The 14922-nt window shown below is 34.7% G+C and overlaps 2 protein-coding genes across 2 annotated transcripts; both read left to right on the top strand.

Annotated features, from left to right (window-relative positions):
• LOC123917162 (CXXC motif containing zinc binding protein) lies at positions 1–3333 on the top strand. Its single transcript, XM_045968820.1, has 4 exons — positions 1–190; positions 285–392; positions 2230–2397; positions 2997–3333. Exons 1-4 carry the CDS (start codon positions 89–91, stop codon positions 3117–3119), a joined length of 501 nt encoding a protein of 166 aa, XP_045824776.1. The 5' UTR covers positions 1–88; the 3' UTR covers positions 3120–3333.
• A 1018-nt stretch (positions 3334–4351) lies between these two features.
• Positions 4352–14609, top strand: LOC123917142 (glycosyltransferase BC10). Its single transcript, XM_045968776.1, has 2 exons — positions 4352–5454; positions 13802–14609. Exons 1-2 carry the CDS (start codon positions 4966–4968, stop codon positions 14441–14443), a joined length of 1131 nt encoding a protein of 376 aa, XP_045824732.1. The 5' UTR covers positions 4352–4965; the 3' UTR covers positions 14444–14609.
• Positions 14610–14922: the final 313 nt, after the last annotated feature.

Here is a 14922-nt window from a genome sequence, read left to right as displayed (position 1 = left end):
ATCCATCCAAATTCCAATTTCTAATTCAGTTACAATTACAACAATAAGTAGAGAGAGAGAGATCGAGTGAGTTTGACGCAAACAGAAAATGGTGAACTACTTGCTTATGATCAGCGGTGAGCTTGAGAATTTGACCAATCTTCAACCTCAAGGTGGCGTCGATGACCCCAATTTCTCCTATTTCTTCAAGGTACTTACTACTATTTTCTTCAACATGCTTTTTTTTTCTTCTTAATTTCCTTATTACTACTATTAATTTCTTTTTGATTCTGATCTTATCATAGTTGAAATGTGGAAGATGCGGTGAAGTTAGCCAAAAAGAAACTTGTGTGTCTTTAAACGACACCGTTCCTCTCCCAGCTGGTAGGGGCACTACTCATCTTGTTCAAAAGGTAATATAATCTTCACTTCCGCATTTCATCAAACAGTTAAGTTGCATAAATGGATCAATTGCGAGTTTACGAGTTTAAATTAGAATAATAACCGTTTATTATTATGCCTCAAAATTATCACATCGATGTGGTGGTCTAATTTCGATAAAGAGCTTATAACATAAGCGCTTATTATATAACTGTTTATGTGTAAGTTATAGACAAGTTGTTTTCATATAAGTTATCAGTTGTTTTAGTAATCTATCTTAGAGAGCTTATGAAAATAAGATGAAAACAGCTTATGTATATGTCGTTAATTGTTTCAATATGCTCTCTAAAGTAGTCTTACAAGGGATTATGCCAATTGATAAGCTCAAAGAAGTCAATCAAAACAGAGATTTTTTATTTGCTTTTTCTTTTCAGCAAGTACTTATAGTAAGGGTAAAGGAAAAGTTGTAGTAATCTTGTTAAGTTGCTATGACTCTTAGCATTCATTTCTGTATAAGTTGAAATTAGCGTTTGTACCTTTTCAGGATTGTCTGACTTCTCCATAAGCTGCTGTAAATTTATTAAGGGTTTTTCTTGTTTGTGGAGAATCAAATACTTATTTTAGTTGATAAGGGGTTTGTTTGGATTGACTTATTTGAGTTTATCTATTGTCATAAACACTTATGGTAGCGGCTTATGGCATGAGTGGACATGTTCATAAACTGTTTGTAGCTTATTTCCATGAGCACTCTAGGATAGCTTATGAAAACAACTTATAACTTATACGAAAGCAGTTTGACTTTATTTTATCTTTTGTTATAGAAATATCTTATACATAAACATTTATATGACAACCGTTTATGCTATAAGCTCCAAATTAAGTTGTTTACCCAAACACAGCCTTATTCAAAGTGGGCTGTTACCTTTAGATGCTAAGTTCATGGTTTACATTTTTGACTTAGAGATTTCAGTTAACTAGTGTTTCTATCTGTAAATCTTTACCTGTATTTACATTTTATTATCTTCTCTTAACTGGATCATATAGCAACATGTGCATTCAGAGAGCTTCCCATTTAACTACTGATTCTAGCTTTAAATTGTTACCCAACAATAAGCCCAAGTTTGGAGGCACATGGCAGTAGGCTTCTAATTGTGTGAGGCACAGGCCCAATAAAGATGAGCCTGCCTAGTTAGATTGTTTATGCTATTGTTTTGTAACTAAATAAATAGAATAAGAGATGGTAGTTAAAGGGATGGAAGTGGAACAGTTGATTTGATGATAAGGTGGTTTGGGAGAGAGGACAGACTCTAATTCTGTCAAAGGCTGGAACTGTCAGTACCTGCCACCTGTAACTGCTATCTTCTCTTCTCTTATAACCTGTCTCATTGTAATGCTTTGTTCCTCGAGGGCTTCATCAATTAAACTATTCCCATTCAGTGGAAAATTACTTAGGTTTAGTTAACCAAATGATGCTTTTCACTCTAATTTTTTCCCTTCAAAAAACGTAGATTGAGTTATGAGTTACCAATTCTAACATTCTGCTGCAGAATTTTAGAGTTAGTAATTAAAATCTAGTTTAGTCAAAATAACTACAGTTAGTTAGTTAGTTAAAAAGTTGATAGTGAGTTAACAAAAATTGTTAGGAAGTTAACTCCTTTGTGGTTATTCAGTTAACTATATGGGGATTGATCCCATTGTGTTATTCATTCTGAATTTTGTTGTAGTTAATTTGACTAAACTAGACATTAATTACTATAACTCTAAATAAATGAAAAGTATTATTTTAATTCATGTGGCCACGTGGGTGTGGTATTCTTTAATCTGTATGTATCTATTGGTGGTGGTTTACGTCCTTTATTTGGAATGCAGTGCAAGTTTTGTTCCAGGGAGAGCACTGTAACTATGATCCCAGGCAGAGGAAAACCACTCACCAATGAAACAAGTGAATCAGGGAAGTTTTCCCCACTGATGTTATTTGACTGCAGGGGATATGAGCCGATAGATTTTATATTCAGCACTGGATGGAAAGTTGAGTCGGTGAGTTACTTATTGTTGATGTTTTCATTACTTTTGGCAACATATTTTTGATAGATATAAACTGGATATCATAAATTGGTAGTATTCTCTATTGTATGTTTTCTTTGCTTTTATTCAGTAATTGTTGCAGTTAGATGTCACATATATGTTCTCCGTGGTACCAATTCTGTCTGAAAAGTTAACCTACAGAACTCTTCAGTCTTCAAAGTTTTCTACTCTAGTCTCAGAAATTAAGCCAATAATCACATTGTTCACAATTTTCAAGTCTAAATTATTATTAGATTTTGCCAGATATGAAGTCCCTCTTTCTGCCCTCTTGAATCAAGTTTCATGCTATAGTTTTACTAGATGATTTTCCTTGTTTGAAAACCTCTATTTTTTAGCTTTAGGTATCAACTTTCTTCTTTTACATGTAATTTGTATAATACTTTCTTCCTATATTTCTTCACCCATCCTTTTGTCTATGATCTATCCTCTAAATTTTAGGTATATTCACCCGATTTCCATGTTCAATTTTGATGCACTTGCTTCAACCTTTTTGAGGCGTTATGAATTTTTCAGTTTGTTATTTTTTTGTTAATGCAAGTTGTATTTTGTAGCTGGAGGGAACAAAGTTTGAGAATGTTGATCTGTCAAGCGGAGATTTTACCGAATATGATGAAAAGGGAGAGTGTCCAGTCATGATATCAAATCTTCGTGCTACTTTTGATGTGGTGAAGTAAAGAGAAACTAATTTGATATATGAATAATTTCTTGGTGTATAAATTGACTGTTCTCTTTTGGACGAATGTTTGTAATCCGGATTACATCATAACAAGACGGTAAATTTGTGGGATCCTCTAGTCTTAACACTACACATAAATCCTGGAATATTTCTTGAAGGGGATTTAACAATTTCCAAGGCATTGAATTAGTTCACTTTGTCTTTCAATTTCATATTGAGACTTTTTTTTCTGTCCATCTTTCAAGTGAGTTGTGTTGTGTGTTAGAGAAGCAATGGTTTTTAACTTTCCAATTGAGTAGCTAGAATTGATTTAGCCATAAGGTTCACAAATTACATTTAAATACTAATTGATTTTGTTAAACAGATTGGTTACAATTGAGTTGAAAATCATGTTTGAAATTAATCAAACATAAATTACAAATAAATGTCATTGCTCTTTATGAGATGTGTTTCACAGGTCAAAAATTTACTTTTCCGTTTTCACAAATACACATTTAAATATTGAATTTTCTGTTTTTCTTCTTTTGAGCTTATTTGTTTCTCCATTCAAAAGTTTGTATGAGTTAAATATAATTAATGAATCATCAACGAAGTTGACAAAGTGTAAAGAATCAGACAAAATCATCAATACTTATGTCTTTGTTTACATACACTTTTTTTTTTGACGAAAAAATTTGGACTTAATACATTTAAATTTAACTTTTAATTCATTTTTGTATATTTTATTTAGAAGGAATATAACATAAAAAATAACTATAAATATACACTTATAAATTTGGTAAAAAAATTAATAATATACATTTTAAAAAAATTAAAATTAAAATTAATTTCGTCCCTTCTTTAATGAAAATTTTACAAAGATTTGTTTTATTTATATTTTATTCTAAAAACAAAACTCAATGGCAGAAGTCTTTTTATTTCATAGTGGAAGGCGTAGCATTGACACTATTACATACTATGAAAGAGGCTGTCCATCGTGAATTTGAGCGAGTTTAATTTGAAAGTGACTCAAAGCTGTTGATTGATGCTATCCATTCGAGAAGACGGGGCAATTCAGAATTTAGTTTAATTGTTAACGACATTATTCTTCTTATGTAAACTTTGAGGTTAAGTTTGTTAGGAGACAAGCAAATTTGGTTGCTCATACTTTTACTAGGGCGGCTAATGTTTGAGCTAATTTTCATAGATTTAAAATTATTTCCTTAAATATTGAACATTTATTAGATAATTATATGAATTAAGTTTGTTTGGTTAAAAAAAAAAAATTAAAGGTGGTAGTAGCTAGCAAGCAAGCACGCAAAAACGTAACCGGCCTCTCCCCCCGTGTGCACAACAAAGCATCAAACAAACATTGTTCCTCACAATTATCATCAATTTCTCCAAATCACAATGTTTTTTCCTATGTCAAAAATTAAAATATACTCTTTGTGACAATTCACCTTCCCTTCTTCTTCCTCTGACTCTTCTCACTGTACCATAAAACACCCCTTTCATCAACACTGTTTTTATTTTGCATAAGATCCAAAAACAATAATAAAAATCCACTCTTTATCTTCTATTCTTTAGAAAAGTCTCGTTTTTGTTCATACCCATGTGCCATAATCTTGTTCTTACCAACCTCACATGTTCAAAAGTTGACTCAGCTATAGTCTACAACTTCAATTTAGATCCATAGTGTTTGTTATAGCTACAAATTTTCATAAATTTAACGTTTTTACTCATTTATTATTACTTCATTTACATTCAAGATTTGATCTTTCATAGCCTCTTATAGAGAGGGTGGTTACCAATTTACCATAGAAATTTTCATTTTTTATTTTGGTTTTTGAGTTTTTTTAAGCAAGATGCAATCGAGGGTTGTAGCATCTGAAGAAGGAAAATCAAAAGGGTTATCATTAGGATCATTGCGTTTATTTATTGTTTTTGTTGCTCTATGTGTTGTGTTTTCTGTAATAAGTATATATACTCTTAAACATTTTGGAATTGAGAATGTTGTTACTACAATGAGTTCAAGTTTTCAACCATGTGTTGAGGAACATGCTGGTTTGGAACAATGGATTAAACCACCTTCAAATCTGATCCATAATATGACTGATGAAGAACTTCTTTGGAGAGCTTCTTTAGTTCCTAAGATTAAGAATTACCCTTTTCAAAGAGTTCCAAAGATTGCTTTTATGTTCCTTACTAAAGGACCATTGCCTCTTGCACCACTTTGGGAGAGGTTTCTGAAAGGGCATGAGAGTCTTTTTACTGTATATATTCATCCTTTGCCTTCATATCAAGCTCAGTTTCCTTCTTCATCTGTTTTTTATAAGAGGCAAATCCCTAGTCAGGTATGTAGATTTTGATTTTGATCTTGTTCTATTGTTATTTTATTTATGAAACTTAATTTGTAGATTCTTTACTTGATCTGAAGTTAATAATGTTTAATTGGTGCTAATTTAACTGTTTACATTGCTATTAACATATTTACACTGCTAATTTAGTTGTTTTAAGGTTCTGATGAGAAATTTTGGGGGTATTGATTTTTGCTGATATGCACTTTATTATGGCTGTATCTTGCTTTCTGATTTCTGTTTTGGTGGTGATATTGATTTTTTTTCGTCATTGCTACTTGATCAATGTTGTCAATCGTGGATTGTTCAAATTCCGTTATACTACAGCGCTATAGAGTCGCTATGGCTGCTATCTGACCATACTGTATCACAGAACAATTGCGATTTGTTCCAGTTCCGCTACACTAAAGCAATATAGTGTCGTCGCTATGTGACAACACTACTTGATCAGTCCACCGGGTTGCTAGAAGTAGGTAAGGGACTAAGGAAGAGGCTTATGAGAGTATGCAAAACATCTAGGTTTACTATGTTGTGGATTTTGGTTCCTAACAGACTTTAGTTGATAAGTTAAATTTCTCAAGGGCGATGTGATTAGAAGAACTCTGAATTTTACTCTGAGAATATAAACACGCTTTTGGGTTGTGTATTGATGAGTGGAAGCATAGAAACGTGTTGACATTCAACCTAATTATGCGTACCTAGTTAGTAGTTGCAACTTGCAAGTACAGATTTGTCCCTTTTCATCATGATCTGCGTAAATCTTATGCAAAGTTCTATTTTAAGGACTTGATAAAAGTTTGGGAAAAGATTCAAAACTTCAAAATAGGTTCTCTCATGGATTAAGGATAAGCTTCCTCCAAGAAGCGGTAGGGAAGTATTTTTACCTATTCATTTTCTGTTTTCTTTTCCTAATGGATGGCCTGCACAAATTGGGGTTTATCAAGGTCCAACTTTCCTATAAGTTTAAGCTATTAAGGGCCTGTTTAGATTGGCTTATTTACTGGCCTAAGCACTTGTGAGACTGTTTCAGAGAACTTATGGAAAACAAATGATGTCCATGAGGTGTTTTGAGCTTATTTCCATAAGCTAATCCAATATAGCTTATAAAAACAGTAGTAGGGTGTTGTGTTTGGTCTATTGGAAGTTGAGAAATAATGTCATATTCTGACAACGGGATTGTAAAGCCAATCAAATCAACTATTTGAAAGCATAAAGGTCGTTTCTTGGTGCTGTCTCAAATCTAAGGGGGTGGGTTTACTTATGATTTAAATAAGTGGCGTGTCCAACCATTTGGTTGCTTGGGGGGTTTTTGTGGTTGAATGTTTTCTTTGTGTTTAGTTTCTCCCTTTTGGTGCATGTATTTTGCGCATGCTTTGAGTTTGTGTTGTTTTTGTTGGTGGTCATGTCTTTGTTCTGTTGGTCTTTTATCTCTTGTATTGTGGTCCCTATTCTTGGTACATCTTGTGCTTTGAATAGTTTATGTATATATTGTTTGGCTTTTCCAAAAAAAAAAAAACAGAGAGCTTATAGCTTATTCTGAAAACAAGTTGACTCTACTTTATCTTTTGTTATAGAAATAGCTTATACAAAACTACATAAACACTTATATGATAAGCGCTTATGCTATAAGCTCTTAATTTAATTGTTTATCCAATAGGGCCTAAGTGAAGAACACAATTGCTTCTTCAGCCATTTGGCTATATAATCTTACGATACATGTGAAGATTAAGGATATAATAAATGCAAATCACTTGGTCAAGGAGTTTATGATATTATGCGAGGGACTAACTCTCCTAAAAGCTTAAATTATTAAAGGCACACAAATAGTTTTATTAATTTTAAGGGTTGTTGCTTTTTATTCTGCGGTTCATAGCATAACATTCTGCATTACCGGGATGACGGCTGCTATCAGGCAGCAAGAAGGGACCGCAAAATTTGGAGAACTGACTGACTTGGTTGGCAGCTTTGGAATGAAAAGTGATCACAAAATTCAATTGCTTAAAAGCCTACAGCAAACAGGAAGCCCCCTATTGCTGACTTAGTTAAGGTAGTTAAGAGTTAGTTAGTGCTTGTAGGTTAGGTATTAGAATTCTAACAGAATTTGGCAGACACAGGCTATAAAGAAGTAGGGACTAGGGAGAGAAGATTAGGTTGCATGGTTGTTAAAAGTCAAAATTCTTAACTCCATATGAGACTCTAGGTATCAAAATCAAGCTATCTAGCTTACAATATCATTTGGAGTATACAAGTATATTAAAAATTGTCATGTGAGGATAATTGAACAAGTTTGCAACATAATGGTTACTGTATTTACTTATTTTCCCTTTGACATGCCTGAAATGACAATGTTTCAATGTTTTTTAAAAGGCAAAAATGCAATAGCTAAATGATAAGGTTCCATAGTGCTCTAAAGACTAACCTCACAGGTTTAGTTTAGCACTTCGGCTCCACAGGTGCAGCAAAACCGCGTCTTAGTGGGGGGACTTTTCTATTAAAATAGAGTAAAAGCTTTGGGTTTAAGGTCCTGTGTCTTTCATTCTCTCTTGCAGAAACCTCTTTTTCTTGATGCCACCGCTTCTCGCGGCTCTCGCTCTCACCCTCCTCTCTGGCGTCCTTCTGTTATCTCTGTGCTGGTATTTGTTTCTCACAGAAGACCTCTGTTTCTTGCTCCAGACCTGCTGTCGTTCCTTTTTTCACCTCCCCGCTGTCAGTTTCATCCATGGCCGCATCCTCTCAACAAGAATTAACTGTATAAATTATGAATGTCTTGAATTTTGAGCAATAGTAATAACTAACTGTTACCGTGGTAGTACTCACTATACTGCCTTGGCATTTTTGGGGTCAGCCATTTTGCTCCACTATCTAGGATTGATAACACCAATTAATAACTATTACTACACTGGAATGTTGAATATTTATTGTGCACTTGGTAAATTATGTTTAGATTCTACGATAGATGTTTTAAACAAGTTAATTTGTATGAAGAATCCAAGAGTCAAGTTTACAGAGAATTCAAGAGTTTCCATATCGTCTTGAGTTTTACACCTTCAAATTAGTTGCGCTTTGTTGAGATTGGTTATGGAGGGAGAAATCTCATCAATAAAATCTTGCGAAGAACAACTTGTGTAGAAAATAATAAGTGAATACTGTTGTGTGTTATTCCTCAGCTCAAGGCTGGTTTAAATAGGAAGAGTACAAACATAAAAGGAAATAATAGATAAGCTTAGAATCTCCTAGAAATAACAAACTAGGAAACTAAATATTTTCCAACACCCCCCCTCAAGTTGGTGCATAGATATCTGTCATGCCCAACTTGCCGATCAAATGCTCAAAGGTGGGTCTTGCCAAACTTTTGGTTAAGATATCTGCAGTTTGCTGACTCGAAGTTACAAAAGGTAGACATATGATTCCGGCATCTAACTTCTCTTTTATGAAATGTCGATCGATCTCAATATGCTTGGTTCTGTCATGTTGAACTGGGTTATGAGCTATGCTAATAGCGGCTTTACTGTCAGAGTATAATTTCAATGGAAGCTCAATTTTCATCTTAAGCTCTTCTAGGACTCTGTGGATCCATAATCCTTCACATATACCTTGAGCCATAGCTCTAAACTCAGCTTCTGCACTACTTCTTGCTACAACTCCTTGTTTCTTGCTCCTCCATGTCACAAGATTACCCCAAACATAGACACAATATCCAGAGGTTGATCTTCTATCATTAATCGAACCTGCCCAATCAGCATCGGTAAAGATAGACACATTCCTTTCACTAGTCTTCTTAAAAAATAATCCCTTTCCAGGATTTGCTTTCAAATATCGCAGTATCCTATAGACTGCCTCAAGATGTTCTTCAAAAGGAGAATGCATAAACTGACTTACTACACTAACCGAGAAAGCAATGTCAGGTCTAGTGTGTGACAAATAAATCAGTTTCCCAACCAATCTCTGGTACCTTCCAGTATCAACAGGAACACTACCTTCTTCCCAAAGTTTTGCATTAGGATCCATGGGAGTATCTGCTGGTCGACATCCACTCATTCTTGTTTCTTTCAATAAATCTAGAATGTATTTTTGTTGGGAAACTACAATACCATCTTTTGATCGAGCAACCTCCATACCAAGAAAATATCTCATGGATCCCAGGTCCTTGATTTCAAAGTCTAATGCTAATTTCTCTTTTACTCTTGCCATTTCAACTATATCATCTCCAGTAAGGACAATATCATCAACATAAACAATTAGGACAGCAATTTTTCCATCTTGTGAGAACTTTGTGAACAAGGTGTGGTCAGCTTGTCCTTGAATGTACCCTTGTTTCTTCATGGAATAAGTGAATTTTTCAAACCAAGCTCTAGGAGACTGCTTTAATCCATACAAAGACTTATTTAGTTTGCATACATTTGATCCAAACTTGTCTTCAAAGCCAGGAGGAATGTCCATATATACTTCTTCTTTTAAATCACCATTGAGAAAAGCATTCTTAACATCCAACTGATGTAGGGGCCAATCTAAGTTAGCAGCAAGAGACAAGAGAATTCTGACAGTGTTCAATTTTGCAACAGGAGCAAAAGTCTCCGAGTAGTCTATACCATAGGTTTGAGTAAAACCCTTAGCCACCAATCGAGCCTTGTACCTTTCGATTGACCCATCTGAATTATACTTCACAGTAAACACCCATTTGCATCCAACCGTCTTCTTGCCATCCGGTAGTGTCATAACACTCCAGGTTTTGTTCTTTTCAAGAGCTTTCATCTCCTCAAGTACAGCTTCCCTCCACTTTGGAACTTCTAGAGCAACCTGTACATTTTTTGGAATCTCTACACTAGACAATTTTGAGGTGAAGGCAGAAAAAGACGAAGACAAATTTGAATATGATATAAAATTGGACAATGGGTATTTAGTGCAAGATCTAACAGGTTTTCTAACAGCCACAGGATCATCGATATCAGGATACAAAATACGACTCTCAGAAACAGAGATAGACTTACCTTTTCTTTTTTTAGGAAGTTGATCATCCCCCGGTTCAGATTCATGACAGTGTTGAGATGTGGACTCATCACTTTCTTTGTGATTCTTTCTCACAAAAACCTTTCCTTTCCAAGTCTTGTTTCCAGCTTCAAACCTATTATCTTTATATGACTCATTATTTTGTGGCATTTCAATTAGATCACCATTATCATCGTTTTCAAGATTCTCATTGTTTTCTTCATGAGAAAATTTAGGCTCGGATTCACCAAGTTCACTACTCATAACAGGAGTAGGATTAGATAAAGAATCATGACCATTTTTTGTTGGTGCAGAAGTATAAGTCTTAGAACTTTGTGATACCGGCAAAGATAAATTATTAAAAAAACTCATGTCCTCAGTTTGAAACGAATCTTCATTTAAATTCCCCCCCCTGAAGATGCGTGTCAAAAAAAGGTTTGTTTTCAAAGAATGTAACATCCATGGTGACAAACATTTTCTGGTTTTTTGGATCAAAACATTTATATCCCTTCTGGGTTGGAGAATACCCAACAAAAACACATTTTATAGCACGCGGTTCGAGTTTGCTAATATTCTTATGTTCATGAACAAATGCAGTGCAACCAAAGATTTTTAAGGTCAAATCGTTTGAAACACGATCATTAGGAAAACATTCTTTGAAAATATGAATTGGAGTTTGAAAATTAAGAACTTTGGAGGGCACTCTGTTAATTAAGTATGCAGCAGTTAAAACTGCTTCACCCCACAAATAATTTGGTACTTTACTTGCGAAAAGTAAAGCTCTAGCCACCTCCAACAAGTGCCTATTTTTCCTTTCTGCAACTCCATTTTGTTGGGGAGTGTTAGGACATGAACTTTGATGCACAATTCCATTTTCACGAAAAAAATCACTCAACATTGTGTTAAAATATTCTTTGCCGTTATCACTTCTAAATACTTGAATATTTGTTTGAAATTGATTTTGCACCATTTTAACAAAATCTTTTACGGCCTGACAAACGTCAGATTTCCCCTTTAACAAGTACACCCAACAAACTCTTGAGTGATCATCTATAAATGTGATAAACCATTTTTTATGAGAAAGTGTACTCGTTCGGTTAGGGCCCCAAACATCACTGTGAATAACAGAAAAAGGTTTTGATGGTTTGTAGGGCTGTAATGGAAAATGAGAACGATGATGTTTTGCAAATTCACATGCTTCACATTTAAACAAAGACAAATCCTTATTACGAAATAACTCAGGAAATAAGTGTTTTAAATAAGGAAAACTAGGATGACCTAATCGTGAATGCCATAACATAACATCATTATTATTATTATTCAGAACTAAAAAAGATTCAAAGCATGAACTTATTGGTTTGGAAGGTAGTTGTGATTCAGGTTCAATGTCGAAGTAGTAGAGTCCTCCACTCTCCTTAGCACTACCAATCATCTTCCCCGAGTTCAAATCCTGAAAAACACAATGAGTACGGAAAAAATTAGTTTGACAATTTCTATCTTGGGCTAATTTACTGACAGACATGAGACTACAAGATAGATTTGCGACATGAAGAACATCTTTAAGGGTTAGACTTGGAGACAACACAACCGAACCTTTACCCGCAATGGCTGAAAAGGATCCATCCGCAATTTTTATTTTATGGTTACCTGCACATGGACTATAAGAAGAAAACAGAGTAGAATCACCTGTCATGTGATCACTTGCACCAGAATCTACTATCCAAGCACGACTGAGACTGACACTAAAAAGGGCAGAAGTACCTTTTGGGGCAACAGAGCCAGAAAGAGTGTTAGATTCAAGAATTTTGTATAGTCTGTCTAGTTGTTCCATCGTGAATGAAAGCTGAATTGAAGAAGATTGTTGCTCTTGATCAGAATTACTGGCTTGGAATGTATGACCCTCACCTCCACCTTTGTTCTTCCGATTTGAAGGTCGCGGAAGACCATGTAATTTCCAACATTGAAAAATAGTATGTCCCAAACGATGACAATATTTGCATTCACGACGGTATTTGAAAGTGGATGATCGTCGTCGAGAATAAAAAAGCGTCATAATTAATAATCTTAGCCAAGTAGTACCGGAACCAGCAAAGGAAAAAGTAACGCCGGTGAACAGTACATGCAAACAGTAATTTCGTGAACAGTGCGCGCGAACAGTGCCGTCGGTGAACAGTACTGTCGAATGAACAGTGCCTTATGAACAGTACAACCAGATGAACAGTGTCGTATGAACAGTACCACGGGTAAACAGTGCCGCACAAAATCAGTTGTCGTGGTCGGATTGTAAACACGACGGCGGCTAGGGTTTTGCGGAAGCGAGACCCCTAAAATCGGGAGCTCTCGATACCATGTAGAAAATAATAAGTGAATACTGTTGTGTGTTATTCCTCAGCTCAAGGCTGGTTTAAATAGGAAGAGTACAAACATAAAAGGAAATAATAGATAAGCTTAGAATCTCCTAGAAATAACAAACTAGGAAACTAAATATTTTCCAACAACTTGTATTCGTTTGTTCTCTTCCTAACCTTGGTTCATTACTGATCCAGACTAAGCAATTTCTCATCAATAAAATCATACTTCATTCTTTCACTAATCTCTGAACCAGTATCTTTATCAGTTATCTGTAAAGTTCAAACCATTGAAAATACTCCTTTTGTATTGAGAATTGATGAAGACCGTTGGATATAAATGGTGATCCGGTAGGATATATCCAGTAATATTTTCTTCTTCGTTTCTTAAATTCTAGAGTCATTGCGAATCTTTATTGTTTCTTTATGGAGATGAAGGTGATGAGGAAAGGCTGTAAAGTTATGTAGGATGGTTTATTTTCAAAGGAATATGAAGTAATGTTTAAACAAGTCTTGTGCAGACCATTAGTCATTTCTGAAACCCAAACATGGGCACTATGACACGTCGACACCGATAATAATCTAACAAATGAATTTTTTAGAATGTTACTACACGTGTTGGTGTCAGACACCAGACACGACTTTAATCTAAAGTGTTGGGAGTGCTACATATGGTATGTTTGGATACACTTCTGATTGGCCATGCTCGCTTCACAATGTGTTTCCACTGTGAAATAGTTAGTGATTTCTTAAGTTTCTTTTGCACAGGTGTTGTGTTAATATAGCTAATGTGAGGGTTCATGCATCCATAATCTTAAGTGATTCTTACATTTAAGGACTCTAGAATGAATTATGAATTTTTGAGCCATTACTTTCATCCAAACATCATAAATACATCAAAGCCTATACCAGTTTCCAATTTATAATATACAGTTTTCTTGTGAATATGAATTTTGTGCGAGAGTTTCCTTATTCCACATCCTATGACAGACTTGGTGTTTTTTGTGCAGATTGCCGAATGGGGAAGGATGAGCATGTGTGACGCTGAAAGAAGACTACTTGCTAATGCGTTACTCGACATCTCCAATGAGTGGTTTATTCTATTGTCTGAATCATGCATCCCTCTCTACAAATTCAGTCTAGTCTACCACTACTTAATGAAATCCAAATACAGCTATGTTGGAGCATTTGATGATCCTGGTCCATACGGAAGAGGACGCTATAACCCAAACATGGCCCCTCTAGTAAACATTACAAAGTGGCGTAAAGGTTCTCAATGGTTCGAAGTAAATCGAAAGCTAGCCGTCAACATTGTGGAAGACACTACATTTTATCTGAAGTTCGAACAATATTGTAGACCAGCTTGTTACGTCGACGAGCACTATTTTCCTACCATGTTAACCATTCAAGCGGGGAGTGCGTTGGCGAACCGGAGCATAACTTGGGTGGACTGGTCTAGAGGTGGGGCTCACCCGGCTACATTTGGAAGATCAGATATTACAAAGGAGTTTTTCGATAGAGTTCATGGAGGTCAAAAATGCAAATATAATGATAGAAACTCTACACTTTGTGTTCTATTTGCAAGAAAATTTGCTCCTAGTACATTGGAACCTTTGTTAGATATGGTGAATTCAAAAGTCTTAGACTTCTGATATATTTTATATTTTCTATTGATTGCTACATATGAAAACAAAACATAGATGTAGAATAAAAGTCTTTAGAAAAACTATAAAATTTATTATATGGCATGACATGGTGATTGCCTCATTGGTGAGTGCTAGATTATGGTAGTAGTGATGATGAGATACTTTTTCATAACTTGAGTCATTTTTGAATAAAGGAACTTGATGGATGGATTATACATTTGTTTCATACTGATTGTTTGGATCTTTATTTTTTGTGTGATGTAATTCGAAACACTTGAGTTAAGAACTAAAAAAAAAATTATATTAAAAATAGTATTTTTTTTAATATTTTAAAAATATAGACTACACATATTTTAAGATGATTATACTATATTTGATTTTTTTTTTTAACTATTATTTTTGGAACAGTAGTTAATATTTTCCTCATTTTTGTAAAAAGTAGTAAGTATCAATTGAACCAACCGATTCTCAGCTCAACTCAGTGA

Source organism: Trifolium pratense, linkage group LG1 (genome assembly GCF_020283565.1).
Source record: "Trifolium pratense cultivar HEN17-A07 linkage group LG1, ARS_RC_1.1, whole genome shotgun sequence".
In the NCBI taxonomy this organism is placed as follows: Eukaryota; Viridiplantae; Streptophyta; class Magnoliopsida; order Fabales; family Fabaceae; genus Trifolium; species Trifolium pratense.
Note: the sequence above shows the minus strand (reverse complement) of the source record. Positions and strands in the feature narration are given on the sequence as shown.